The 13,818-nt window shown below is 29.0% G+C and overlaps 1 protein-coding gene across 3 annotated transcripts in view; it reads right to left on the reverse strand.

Annotated features, from left to right (window-relative positions):
* Positions 1–438: 438 nt before the first annotated feature.
* The window catches only part of LOC112604387 (spectrin beta chain, non-erythrocytic 5), a 55,212-nt gene continuing 41,832 nt past the window's right edge, over positions 439–13,818 (reverse strand). The window contains exons 32-59 of one of the 3 annotated variants that reach the window (XM_025353409.1): positions 13,364–13,792; positions 13,092–13,279; positions 12,805–13,001; positions 11,941–12,700; positions 11,575–11,838; positions 11,217–11,501; positions 10,879–11,135; positions 10,635–10,821; positions 10,299–10,499; positions 9,986–10,216; positions 9,737–9,931; positions 9,500–9,679; positions 8,259–8,441; positions 7,974–8,164; positions 7,717–7,885; positions 7,531–7,650; positions 7,115–7,297; positions 6,769–6,891; positions 6,614–6,702; positions 6,211–6,318; positions 5,971–6,047; positions 5,608–5,832; positions 4,872–5,010; positions 4,222–4,360; positions 3,826–4,039; positions 3,396–3,512; positions 3,185–3,274; positions 439–1,779 (exon numbers count right to left, since the gene is read on the reverse strand). In XM_025353409.1, coding sequence (XP_025209194.1) covers positions 1,580–1,779; positions 3,185–3,274; positions 3,396–3,512; positions 3,826–4,039; positions 4,222–4,360; positions 4,872–5,010; positions 5,608–5,832; positions 5,971–6,047; positions 6,211–6,318; positions 6,614–6,702; positions 6,769–6,891; positions 7,115–7,297; positions 7,531–7,650; positions 7,717–7,885; positions 7,974–8,164; positions 8,259–8,441; positions 9,500–9,679; positions 9,737–9,931; positions 9,986–10,216; positions 10,299–10,499; positions 10,635–10,821; positions 10,879–11,135; positions 11,217–11,501; positions 11,575–11,838; positions 11,941–12,700; positions 12,805–13,001; positions 13,092–13,279; positions 13,364–13,792 — 5,741 coding nt within the window. In that variant the 3' untranslated portion in view covers positions 439–1,579. The remainder of the gene's footprint in view (positions 1,780–3,184; positions 3,275–3,395; positions 3,513–3,825; positions 4,040–4,221; positions 4,361–4,871; positions 5,011–5,607; positions 5,833–5,970; positions 6,048–6,210; positions 6,319–6,613; positions 6,703–6,768; positions 6,892–7,114; positions 7,298–7,530; positions 7,651–7,716; positions 7,886–7,973; positions 8,165–8,258; positions 8,442–9,499; positions 9,680–9,736; positions 9,932–9,985; positions 10,217–10,298; positions 10,500–10,634; positions 10,822–10,878; positions 11,136–11,216; positions 11,502–11,574; positions 11,839–11,940; positions 12,701–12,804; positions 13,002–13,091; positions 13,280–13,363; positions 13,793–13,818) is intronic. The other 2 variants (XM_025353408.1, XM_025353410.1) reach the window with 2 other exon arrangements.

A 13,818-nucleotide genomic window follows, 5' to 3' on the forward strand; every position in this document is an offset into this window, starting at 1 on the left:
TATGTATGTATGATAAAATTATCAAAAAAAAAAATATATATATATATATATTGTATAATATAGTAATAATAATAATTATAAATTATTTTTAATATTTAAACATAGCGTATACTTTTGCGTATAACTACATAGTACTACATACCTATATAACTAGAAACTTAATATGACATTTACAATATAACAAAAATGAAATTAATAATGAGGGCAAAATACGCGTGTGACTAAAAAGAGAAAAAAATACATTCAAACATAACATGGACTCTAATTAAAAGCAAAAATTAATGAATAAAATAGTTTTTTTAAATTACTAATGCATATTTGTATGTCATAATATAGTATACATGATCGCTTCGATAGTAATGAAAATAATTGTATAATTTTATAAATATTAAACATATTATAACAATAATAGACAAAAAAAATACATGATAAAATGTTTAAAAATATTTATACATGATAGAAAAAAAGTAGATGAAAAACAACAGAATTATTCAAATCTACGGAGGAATAAACTATATTTAATTCCCATAATAATGGCATGATTTACTTAAAAATGCTGTAAAAGAAATAATGCATTAAATGACATAGATAAATAATTACAATACCCATATCATAACACGAGTTTGTCAATTAAAATTTTAAAAAAATCTTATAAATATAGATATTTCATTCGATGGCGGAATGGTCCATTCTCGTTTTCCTCAAATTTCTCAGAAATGAATTCAATAAAAATCTTTGACTATGACTATGAAATTAATAGGCATGTATGGCCTAAAAGCTTAAATACATGGTATACAACGGTAAAATTAAGAACTATCTAAATATATAATAAAAATGTATGTTTTTTGGTGACAAAATAAAATTAAACAAAAAAAAAAAAATCATACACATAGGTATCCATGAAATCTAACTCAAAATAATAATATACAACATTGACTGCACCGTAGTTTCGGTGTGGGTTTCTTTCTCAAATACATTTACAAAGCATATTATGATAGGTATACAATGAATGGCACACTGATTAAATATTATACGGAAACGAAATAAGTATACATAGTAACACGCACACATACTAATTATATTGTAATATGGTCGATTTAAATTTTAATGTTATATACCGTAGGAGGAGACGGAGTAGATTAAAGCTTGTGTCACATCATAACCGCGAAGTTAAAAAATATACACTCAATAACTCCTATATATTATAATATAGGTAATATATACATTTGACTACTATAGTTGTAAATAGTTACGAGACGTTTTGAAACGTATATTTTTCCTATCGTTATTTTGCTCAGATTTTTGAATACAAAGTCTCTCGACATCTTATTGAATAACAGTAGACATTTTTTCAACCATACGGGTTTTCATTCCAATTTCGACACTATTTCAGACTATGACACATAATATATGTGTAAAAAATAATAATAATATTTAGATCCATGTAACTACAACATGTATATGGCGGATTAGTATCATTGTATGGATATCATGTATATAATTTATAGGAAAATGTTGGTTATATTAATTATAATAATATATTGTCGAAGTGCCATTATCTGCAGCTAGCATATAGCGTTTACAGGTTAGTGGCTTTTTTTTTGCGAAAAAGGCTGGACAGGACGCTGGACCTCTTGTCTTTACGGCCCATCGGCATTTGGTGTTCGCTTTCACTAGAACTCTCACTGGCCCGTTGTTGGTTACTGCTCGTTACCGGTAACGTGGCCGATCGGTTTGGTACTGGCGGTGGTTGCTTGAGCGCATCGATATTTGCGTACACTGTGAAATTAGAAAAAAAAACACAATCACACATCCTTCTTTAAATCGATTATGGGGATAAACATAATAAAATAATCAAAATAACTCTAACCTAACTTAAAAAGTGGTAATGGAAATCAGTTACTGCTAAAAATTTAAAATAACTACAATTACGACCGAACAAAATTACTCGCTTCGCTTTCTTTTGTTTTCAGATTATTGCCTTCTCCCCCCTTTTAAATTTCTGCCAACGACATAGTAACGTCGGAAACGTAAATAATATTCTAAATTTGATCAATCAATGAAATAGAATTATATTTTTGCGTAGTGCGTATGTAGTATATACACATATATACATATACAAATGAAAAAAAAATCTAAGAATATATAATCTATAATATTATGTTTATTTTATGTACTTGTATAAACAATATGTTAAGATAGGTAAATACCCCTAAAAATGTAATGATTACTTATAATAAAGAAAAGGAATATTGTTTCAGTAATGCGATACATAATCGTATAAAAACAGTAGGTAAATTATTGCAGTACCAACAAAATAATGATTTTATTACATCACACAGACTGTATAGTGTTTATGTGAGGATAATAAGTATAATAGTAATTGGAATGATAAATTATACGAAGTGTATTAATTACGCATTTTTTTTAATTTTAATTTTGATTTTGTTGGGAATACTGGGTTAAATTGTTGACATTTTTATTGCTTTCTTTAATGACGTTAGAAAAACAGTCTGAAATGAAAAGGTAGATACCATAGCAGGATATAGCTGATACAAAAAAAATAAATAAACTGTGGTTGTTACAACATATAGGTACGAATCTAATATAAAATTTGTTTTTTTTTTATGTAGATACAAAAGTATAATAATCAGTACTAGAATATATAAAACAAATAAGATTTCCGTATAGTTCTCCACAAACAATAGTGGTGTAATGTTTCATCGTAGTATAATTAATCGGTTGGTGAAATAAATTTTATTTTATTCTAACTATTTGGTTATACTGTACTATTTGGTCATTATACAGTGTTTAATTTTGTTCCATATAAATAAAAATAATTAACACATATCCAGAGCCGTATTTAGGAGAGGGTGAAGCGGGACAAGGTTTTAATTAATATTAAATAGTTAATATTAAATAGTTTTAATAAATAACAAGATTTTTAAAATTTTAAAATTTTGATTCAACTCAGCGATATGAGATTATTTTCAAAATTGTAGGGAAAAAACTGTGGGTTGCCGTTTAAAATACATAATTTATTATTATCCTAGTTTTATCAAATTAACTGATTACGTGGGATATTCAAGTACCCAAGTACTATGAACAGCGTAATGGGTTAGTAGGGAGAAATAAATAATATAATATTGGTAGGTAAGGTTAGCTACTTGACAAAAAAACTTACCGGCGCTGTGTCTATAGTCCGAAGTCCATGTTTCTCTGTTAGCTGATTTAATCGGTGGTGCAGTGGTCGGCAACGGCGGCGGAGCAACGTCTGTAAAAATAAAAATGGGACCGTAAGATTATCATACATCGATCGATATTGGGATTTCATATTATTATTATTGTTAAAAAAGTGTAATAACTGATAGAGTGTGTAGGCGTTAATAACGAACCTGGTGACTTGGGATGGATTGAGTCTTTGGTCCAGTCATTGTTGCCGTTCGAGTAATAGGAATGTGGCCGTGCAGGGTATCCGGATGGCGATGCTTTGGTACCGTAATCGGTAGCGTCTGGAAACGAAAAGTATAATAGGTGTTTAGACATGAGGTACATAATACATACATCCCTGCTGTCTACATATATTATTATTTATTATATTTATAGAAAACAAAAAAATATTCTATAAATTCTCATCCCGACATATGAATTAATCGTTGAGAACCTAGCACAAAGTAGAACTATACCTAATAGAAATATTACGTTTTTTTGTTTACACAACGATATCATAAGTATTTTTTTTTACAAAATAGTACCAGAAAATCGTCTGTCGAGTTAGCCGTTTTAAATTTCTTAACAGAGTATCGTGTAATAGTATGAACTTACCGACGGCCGAGTGATTATTTTGATACGGTATGTTGTCCACCGAAGGCGGTCGTACAGGTATGGGCCGACGGAGTTGGCTGTCTTTCCGTACGTTTACTACCGGAGGCAACGGTGCAAGGGGCTTGCGTTCAGTTTCCGGTGTTGTGGCCGCACTCGAACTTGTACTGATAACGGTCGACGGGACCGGAGTCTGTAAGTCTGATCGTGGCGAACCCTGTAGAAATGGAAACATTTTTATTTTAGTAAATTAAGTGATAGAGATAAGTTAATACAATATAACTAATATTATACGACAATTTAACTGATTTTTTAGTTTAAATTCTTTATGATGTACATAGGATGTGTGCTTGAAAATATTGTATTTAATAGGATTGGAATTTAAAACTAAATACGTACCTTTTGGTTGTCGTCGTAACTCAGAAGCTGTAGGCTTGGAGGAAGTTGTGCGTGGAACGTGATCTTATTGACCCACTCTTCCATTTCCTTGGACGTGTCGGCCAAGAAAAGGAACTCTGAACCGTCCGTACAGCATAGCCTAAAACAGTAACAAGATTGAAGATATATAGTAATCGTCTGATGTTTTTGTCATCACGTGTTTCTTTAGGTATGTATTTCAAACGTGCGTACTTAGCGTATATAAATAAGTTATTATATATTATGTATTTATGTACTTACCAAAAACCTAAACAACACAAGCGTTGGTTTTACGCTATAAGAAAAGTAGAAACAATGAATCGAGACAATTTAATTTTGAACAGTCATTAAATGAAAATATTTTATATTATACATATATATATATTAGAAGTATATTACCATATAGTAAACAAAGTATACTAACTATACTCAATGATATTACGTATATGATTAAACTAATTTAAACTTATTCAGTCCCTAGTTATTTTTCTGTTACTTGGACACAATATATTTTCGTACTACTATATAATGTAGACCTGTTTATATTTTATTTCATTTATATAACAATAGATATAATTTTTAAATTAAATGCACGCTATTTACAATATATAATTATTTATCACGGTATTTACCTGAACACGTGTTTCCGTTTAGTGTAGTCGAACGCTTTTTCGCATTTCGCTTTGAACACAATAATTGGTGACGTCGCCGCTTTACTAGACACGAAATCGTCCTGGTCCTTGAAGAAGCACAATAGCTGACCGCATAGCACTAAACAACAACACGATATTTATTATTATTAGTTTAATTCTGTATTGTTTAGTATAGGGATTGCCAACTTGCGGCACATTTAATGTTAATGAACGGTATATTAACGCCAGATAACATATTTATTATATTATTGCAAAATCAATACGTAATATAAAGCATTAATTTTTATGGAACATTCTAATTTTATTTTATTAGGCACAATTTAAAAAAAGGTTAGTTATCCTGGTATAGTATAAACAAATTTTCTCGGTATTTTTTTTATATTCTTATTATTAACATGTACTTATAGTATTGTAGTATATACCAAGGTATTAATGGCGGTTTACAGAGATGTGTTATATTTTTATTATTCTAGGATTACATTTTTTGGGTAGACGATAGCCAATTGGTATAAAATATAATTTCACAAATTGTAAACACGCCTAAAAAATAATATAAGATACTTAATCAGAACATTTTTTTTCTCGAATTATTTGAATTTCAGATTTCTCTACAATTTTTTAACATTCCATAATAACATAACAGTAAAAAATATAAACAACTGCGGTTTTATTAAATTTTGACTATTATATAAAAAAAGTAGTATGTCCGGCTTACCTGTATAGAAAGTTTTCCATGACCTGACCGCTGCTTTTTTCCCGCTACTTTGCAATTCATGTTTTCTGTCCAAGAACCCTTGTATTTCAACTGGGGGCAGTTGGTCAACATTTTCCAATTTTTGAAGTTTTCGGAAACTTTGTGTTCTCCTACGAGTGGTAAAACTGGGCGTTCGTTTGGGTTTCTTGTAAACGTCTGCTTTCATACTTTCAGCCCGTTTTACGTCTATATATACAATATAGCATACACTTATATTTAAAACTTTTATATAGGTACGTATTTTAGATTTTTGTATAATATTATATTATACGTTCGTCAAAAGTAACAAATATCATAAGTATGAATGTTTTACTTAAAAATTACCTTTTTTTAAACGATTTCCAAAAATTGAAGAGAAATTACCACTGTTGTTTAATGCTGGTGAGCCGGGAACCATGAGTCTATATATATATATATTAAAATAACAATTTTTAATAGCTCATAGAAACAACAGTTAGTGGTATTATTATTTTACGATTTTCATATGAATATAACATTAAAAGTACAGGCATTAGTGTAGTAATAGCGTTAGAGAGAGCGAATATACTAGCAAATATAACTTACATATCCGAGTCTTCGTTTATAGGTGAAGCATTTTTGACTCTCAACGCTTCTGGTGATTTCAACGGCGCTACTAGATCATTTTCATGCGCAATATTTTTATCATGCATTCTTAAGCAAAAAAAAAAAAAAAAACAAAAAAACAAGGCAATTCTATAAGAAAAAGTTTAAATAATAATATTATATTTGTTAAGAGTACATGATCATCTTATAATATGTTAGTATAATTTCTTTTATGAAAACTTTTATTGAATAAACTTATAAAACTGTAAGAATAAAGATAACAAAAAAAAAAAGTTTCATGCGAGTATTCCACATAGCTCTCATAGTTACACAAGAACTAAATAACTTAAACCATTAAAAAAGCTTTGAGAAAAAAAATGTATATTTAATTTACGTAGCGTACCTCATGTTAGGGTCGAATTCGTCATCATCGCCATTTATCATCTCGCCTGTATTATTGACCTTCCAACGGTCGCCTTCTTTCTTTCTCTCCTGAACAATGGAAAATGTTGATTAATAATTATCAAAATGTATTTATAAATCCTCAGACAAACTTACGTCTGTAATACGCTGCACTTCACGTTGTTTGCGCGCTTCCAGTCGCTCTCGTTCCAGTCGTTCTTTTTCTGCAACACGGGCCCGTTCTTCGGTCTCCAGTTGTTCTTTAAACGCTAATTCCAACTGCACAAATAAAATATATAATATGAATTTAGTGAAATTAATAAGCTATTGATTTGTTTAAGTACACACGACACAAAGCACGTTAAGTTAATAAAAAAATATAAATTATTAATTATTTAATATTATATTAAATATAAATAGCTATTTATTATTTTTTTCAATATCCATTAAAATACATTTATTTTAAAACAAGTTATAGGAGTAAGTTAGCGAAAAAATTTACTAGAGTTATCCTCTTCAGCGTATTGAACTTTTCTTCTTGCGCCTCGATTGTCTTTTCGAAATCTTCATGTTTCCTGATGAGTTCTTCGACCTGCCATATAGAGTCACCAAGCTTGTCATCGTTTAACACAGGTTCTCGGGTTTGTATCCATGATTCCAGTAAGTCCGCATCACGTTTAAACAGCTAAAAATAAAACATACAGACAGAACGTAGTGCGTCATATTTAAAGTAATCTGATCAATGTTTTTTCGTCAACAATTGATATAATCAAGGTCAGCTTTAGATTTTTTAGTGCAGAGTGCAATAATTATTTTGGCATTCCTCTATCTAATCAAATTTCAAATATAACGCCTCTCAAGTGTCAATTGTATTTAAAGACGTCTCTGAATATAATACGTATTATAAATAATAGGTACCTGTGTGTCCAAATTTTGATCATACAAGACCTTACGTTTTTCCCAAGTGTCGGTCATGAAATTATGTCTTTGTTCGAGAACGTGGATCTTCTCATTGATTTCGTCTGACATAAAATGACCCTAAAATGCACGTATTATAGTTATGGTAACACGAAAAACGTATATATGTCAAATTTCTATACGAACATGTTGAATGAGACTTCTTCCAGTCTGATAAAACTCGCTCAACACTTCAGATCGGCTGCTAATCTCAGCGTTGTGCTCTTGATGTCGTAGTATGAGCATTTCTGCACCACTCACCTCTTGGCTGAGTATGGGCGACGTGATTTTTGCAATAGTTTCGTTTATCCACGCACTAAACATTCGTTCGGTAACATTAAAAATGTTAAAACACGTCATTAAAAGTATAAAAAAAATAAAATACTTTTTATATGTATACTTACATTAAATGTCTATACTGATCGAAGTAAGACTGCAAGTGTTCTGCTTGGTTCAGCTTGCTTTTTCTTTGACTCGCGTTTTCTAGTAATGTGGTCCAAGCATCCACAGCTTCTTCTTGTTTCACTTCGATGTGATCTTTGGCGTCTGGAAACATGGCTGATAACCGACCAGCTTCTTGTACAACACATTCCACCTGGTGAGTAATAACAAAGTATAAATTAAATATAAATTAAAATTTTTTTATTATTATTATTAGTAATAGTAACTAGTAGTAAAAAAATAAGTACTTGTTCTTTGACTGCGGCAAGGTCTGCTTCAAAACCTTGATGTTTTTGGATTAGAGTTTGTATTGTATCTAAATCGTGGCCATAATCTTCGGCAGCCAACAATCCACCTTTTTCTTGAATCCAGCTGATGGTTTCATCGGCGGTTCGGTCGAAGACGTGCACTTGTTTAGCACCCATCAAAGCCTAAAATTTAAGAATTTTTATTTATTCATTTTTTACGGATTTTAGTTTAATTGCAACAAAGTATAAGCAACATAAAAATAATAATAATAAGATTTATGATGAATGTAATTGTATTTCGCGTATTTATACATATTAATTTCAATTTTAATTAGATAGTATCCAAATACTGAAAGACTTGCTTGCGGTACATTGACAAAGTGATATAGTGGAATTTATATTGCAGTGAAATACTTTTATTATCAATAAAATTAAGATTAATGTTAAATAATAGTTGTAATTAATAATTATTATCCTAAATAATTACTGAAAATATTTTTAAAAAAAATAAATAATAACATTATATTACATATATATTACGACATAAAATTAATAGTAAATATTAGAGGAATAATATTATAGAATAAAAATTTGTAACTTAAAACATAATTTATTTAAACTGATTGGTTTTTATTTATAGTTCTTAGAGCAATAGAAATATTCAATCAAATATTTAATTTGTGAATTTTATTGTATACTTAAATTGTTATTATATTTACAATACAAATTTTGAATGAATGTAAGATTCAGCAGATGTATATAATATTTTATTGTGGTATTAGTTGTTTACAAGTATTATTCATTTATTTTTGTTAATTTAAATAAATTCATAGAAACATTGATTATTAGGCGTATAAATAAGATAAGTATTATTTTTATTTTGTTTTACTGTTCTTTATTAAATTTTTATAATACAACAAAATATTATTGTTTTGTTTTGCTTAATACTTAAATACACTAATTAAATTAAATTTAATTAAATAAATAATATTAATCGTCAGACAATACATTATATTGAATAAAAAATAAAATAATCTTAAATATATTTAAAAGTCTTTAATATTAATTAAAATTATTTTTATTTTCATACAAGTTAAAAATTGATGATAATGCATACCATTAATTTTCAAAATTCAAAAATAGATAAATTATAGATGTACATATAACATCTATGATTGAAAATAGGTACTTTATTGATGGCATGATAACTATTCATATTTATAAAAATAAAACATATTTACCTCTTGTCTAGCATTAGCTAATTCTTTTAAATCATCCCATAGTTGCTGAGTGTCTTCTAACCTTATTCTAATCTGATCTTGTTCAGGATTATTTTCTTCGAGTAATTTATGACCAATGTTTATGCAACTCGAGATACGCCCTTCACTACCATTTAAACCACTCATGAAGCTTTCAAATGCCTAAAATATAGATTAAAATTATATTTTGACAAAAGTTAGAATTTTAAAGAAAATTACCTGAATCAAAAGTTCTACATGTTCTACATCTCGACCATAATCTTCCGAAGCAGCTACTGTTGTTTGATCTCCTATCCATTCGGCAACATCTTCTGCTTCTCGAATAAACTTGTAGAATTTTCGACTTTCTACTAATCTAGTTGCTCTTTTTTTATTTAATGTACAGAGCTCTGTGTAAACTTCTTCTATATCAGTCTAAAAAAAGGTCATTTTAATTATAAGATAAAAATAATTTTTTTTCTATTGTACCTGTTTTCGTAAAATATTTTCCGTATCAAAATGTGATCTATTCACAAGGTTCCTACTTAATTTTGCTAGTCTCTCAAGAGTGTGTTGGAATGTGTTCAGTTCTCTTTCTATTCCTTCAAGTTTTTTCATAAGAGTCTGTACAGAGTCTTCATCTCTACCATAGTCGTTAGATGCCAATAAAGGATATTTTTCTTTTAACCAAACTTCAGCTTCATTTGCTTCCGCATAGAACTATATAATTATGATAAAATTTAGATGTATTAGTTTTGATATGATACATTACTTTAATTACATTGGAATAATGAATACTAACCATTTGTGATTCATAAGCATCTAATAATTTTTGTTTCCTGATCTTGGATTGTTCTTTAAGTTCAGACATCTTTTTTTGAAGGACACTACAATTTATTTCAATTTGTTGTGATGCAAAATGACCACTACGAACCATTTGCTGACCTCTGTCAACTAGAGCTGCAACTACTGGTTCATGAGATATTAACTCAGCATCTAAAGCCTTTAAAAAAAAAAAAAAAAACAAAAAAATAAATTAAAAATTTTAAATAGAATACATATTTATTATTAATAATATTAATAGTAAATACTAGTATTTATAATCAATGTCAATACATTATTTTACAATAAAACTTGCCTGATGTTTATTTTGTAATGCCTGCACTGAGTGTAAGCTTGTACCAAAATCATGAGAATTGATTTGTAGTTCCTTGTCATTAATCCAAGTCAATTCTTCTTCAATATCTCGTGATAATCTATAATTTATAAGTGCATCTTCAAGATTATCCCTTCGTATTTGCATTGGCTCTTGAAGAGAATTATATCTGTAAAGCATTTAGATTAGTTAAAACAAAATAAACTAGTTTATTTTTATTACATACCTTTTAAGAACGGCTTGAGATTTTTCTTGTATCTCATCTTTCATGAAATGATCAGAATTTTGGAATGTCAGAGCAGTATCTTTTAGAGATTGACAAGCTTCACCGTGACTATGAACATCATTTTCTAATAGTGAATGCCTTTTCAACAGATTTACAACACTTTGCAAATCTTTTCCGTGATCTTCAGATTGTAATTGCATTTCTACTTCTTCTGTCCAAGCTTCAAGTTCTTCTAATGTGCGGTTAAATAATAATGCCTAAAAACATAATATTTTTTATGATAAATTGATAACTTTTATTTATTATTTATATTTATCAAATTTAAAAGAAATTCTCACTTGATAAGCATCTTGTAATCGTTGTTTTTTAAGAGAACTCATCTCTTGTAAAAGTCGCCATTTTGTTTCAAGTTCGTCTAATCTTACTCGAATTTCCATACTTGCAAAATGACCACTGCTAATTAAATTTTCACCTTCAGTACAAATAGCATTAACACGAGTACGGTTTGCGATTAATTCTGAGTCAAAAGTAGCATGTTTTTGAATTTTTCGCTGTAAGTTAGTAGGATCTCTATAACTTTCATCTCCAGCTACTTGTTGTTTTTGAATTATCCATCCTTCCACCTAGAATTAGAAATGTTAATTTATTTTTATTTTTATTATATTGCTATTCATAAGCTTATTTTATTTTATTTACCTCATACATATTTCTTAAGAACTGTTGTAAAAGCCTGGAATCATTTAAACGTTTTTTGCGAGAAGCTGTAGCTTCTTTTAGTCTATCTCTTCTATTACATATGCTGACTAATCGTCCTTGTATTCCATTGATGTCATAATGTTGGCCTGTGACAAGATCTAAAGCATACTTTTCTAACTCATCTACTTTGACTAATTGTGCTGTTAATGTTTTTTCAAAAGCTTCATGTTTTCGTATTAATTCTTCCACACTTGACAATGATTCCTGCATTTTTGGAACAGTTTTTATTTAGAAATTTATTGTTATTTGTTCTAGATAAATTTAAAAATATAAATAACTAAATTATTACTATTATTTGTTACTTACCCCTAGGTCGTCATTACTCAAAAATGCTTCTTTTGATGCTAACCAATTATCTACTTGATCAGCTTGATTTTTGAATATTTGTAATTCTAAAGCTTGGCTTAGCATAGTTTTTCTTTCTTCCCAAGCTGCACTCAATGTTCTACGTAGTTCGTCAAGGTGAGCAAGTTCTTTTTCAGGAATTGGATTTATTTTCAATCCAGATTCTTTCAATGTCTTAAAGTGTTCTTGGCGTCCATTGATTTCAGCTTTTCTTTCTTGGTTTAATTCTAACAGAGCTTTTGCTTCAGCCATATTCGTAGGCATATCATGACCTTTAATTTTTTTAATTGAATCCACTACCCAAAGTTCAGCTTCTTTTAACTCTGATAAAAACTTTTCCCTTATATATGCATCATTTAAAGCTTCTCGTCGTTTTTTCGATAACATATGCAAGTTTCTCCAGTTATCTTGTAGTTCAGACAATTTAGTTTTGATTGGAGAAGACATATCAGGATATTTTTGAATAAGCCGCCTACATTCAGATTCATGTTCTTTTGTTTTTCCTTCAATGGCTGTCATATCTCGTTCTAAAGCATCCTGTTTTCTTTGTAATTGTTCAACACTACCTAGATTTTTACCAGTTTCGTTGCTAGACATTGCTAGAGCTTTTTCACTAACCCTTTGCAAAGTATCATCAACATCTCGATTGAATGAATGTATTTCAAGAGCTCCATTTAGATGTTCCCTGTATTCACTTAAGGCACCTTGAAGTGCCTTCCACCTAATAATACATATTTATTTATTAAAATATGCTATTAAATGATATTATAATATATTTATTTTAATAGTATGTATAAAATAAGCAGATAACTCATTTTTTCATACTTATTGTTAAGGTTTTGTCGACGTTGTTGTATAGACTGTGTATCACTACGACCTTGTCTAATAAGTTTATCAGCTAAATTATTAATTGTTTCTATTTTTCCCTCATCAACTCGATTGTCAATGTCTTCAAGTTTCCTCTGTAATGCTAAACAATGTTCGTAATCTAAACCCATTTCTCCAGCTTGGACCATCATTTCCTGCAAATCAATTTCATAATATTTATTTTATTGATGTTTATGTGGTTAATACATGTCAAATTAAATTTAATAGAAATATAATTATCTTACTTTATCTCTTATCCAAGTTTCTACCTTATCTACTTGGTTATTAAATTCTAGGATATCTTGAGCTTCTTCTAAACCTCTACCCTTTTCATTAGTTTCTTGCAATAAATTTCTCCATAAAACTAAAAGTTTTCCTAAAGAATCTTGAATGTCTTTTGAATTTTTGTGCTTCTTTTCAACCAACATATCAGCTATATATACATAAAAAAAAAACAAATAAAATTTAATACTAAATAATAAATTATGAAAAAAAGATTTTATATTTAAAAGTATACCATTATTTTTTATAGAATTAATTCTTCCTTGATTTGCAGAAAGCTCAGCTTGGAACGCTTGATGTTTTTGCAATTTTTTGATTTTGTCTTCCAAGTTATTAACATCACCTTTGCTAATTTCCATATCCAACTTTTTGCGTTTTTCGCTGATCCATGATTCAGCTTCTCCAACATCACGTAGAAATTGAGCATGCAACAGAGCATCATCTAATTTTTGTTTTCTTAAAATGCTTAGCTTTCGAATTTGTGCTCGTCTAGCTACAACTTCGTTTAGTCTTTTAGATATCAAATCACTTTCAAAATGGTTTTGACTGAGTAACTTGTGACAGTGATCTTGTAAGAGAGAAATTTTTTCCTCTTGAGTTTCAAATAATTTTTCGAAACCTTCATGTTTTTTTACTAAAGAAGCTACTTGATCCACAGTATTTCCTTGATAAAAATAAAACCAATCATAG

This window comes from Melanaphis sacchari, unplaced genomic scaffold (genome assembly GCF_002803265.2).
Source record: "Melanaphis sacchari strain LSU unplaced genomic scaffold, SCAv2.0 Contig11_pilon_pilon, whole genome shotgun sequence".
Classification (NCBI taxonomy): Eukaryota; Metazoa; Arthropoda; class Insecta; order Hemiptera; family Aphididae; genus Melanaphis; species Melanaphis sacchari.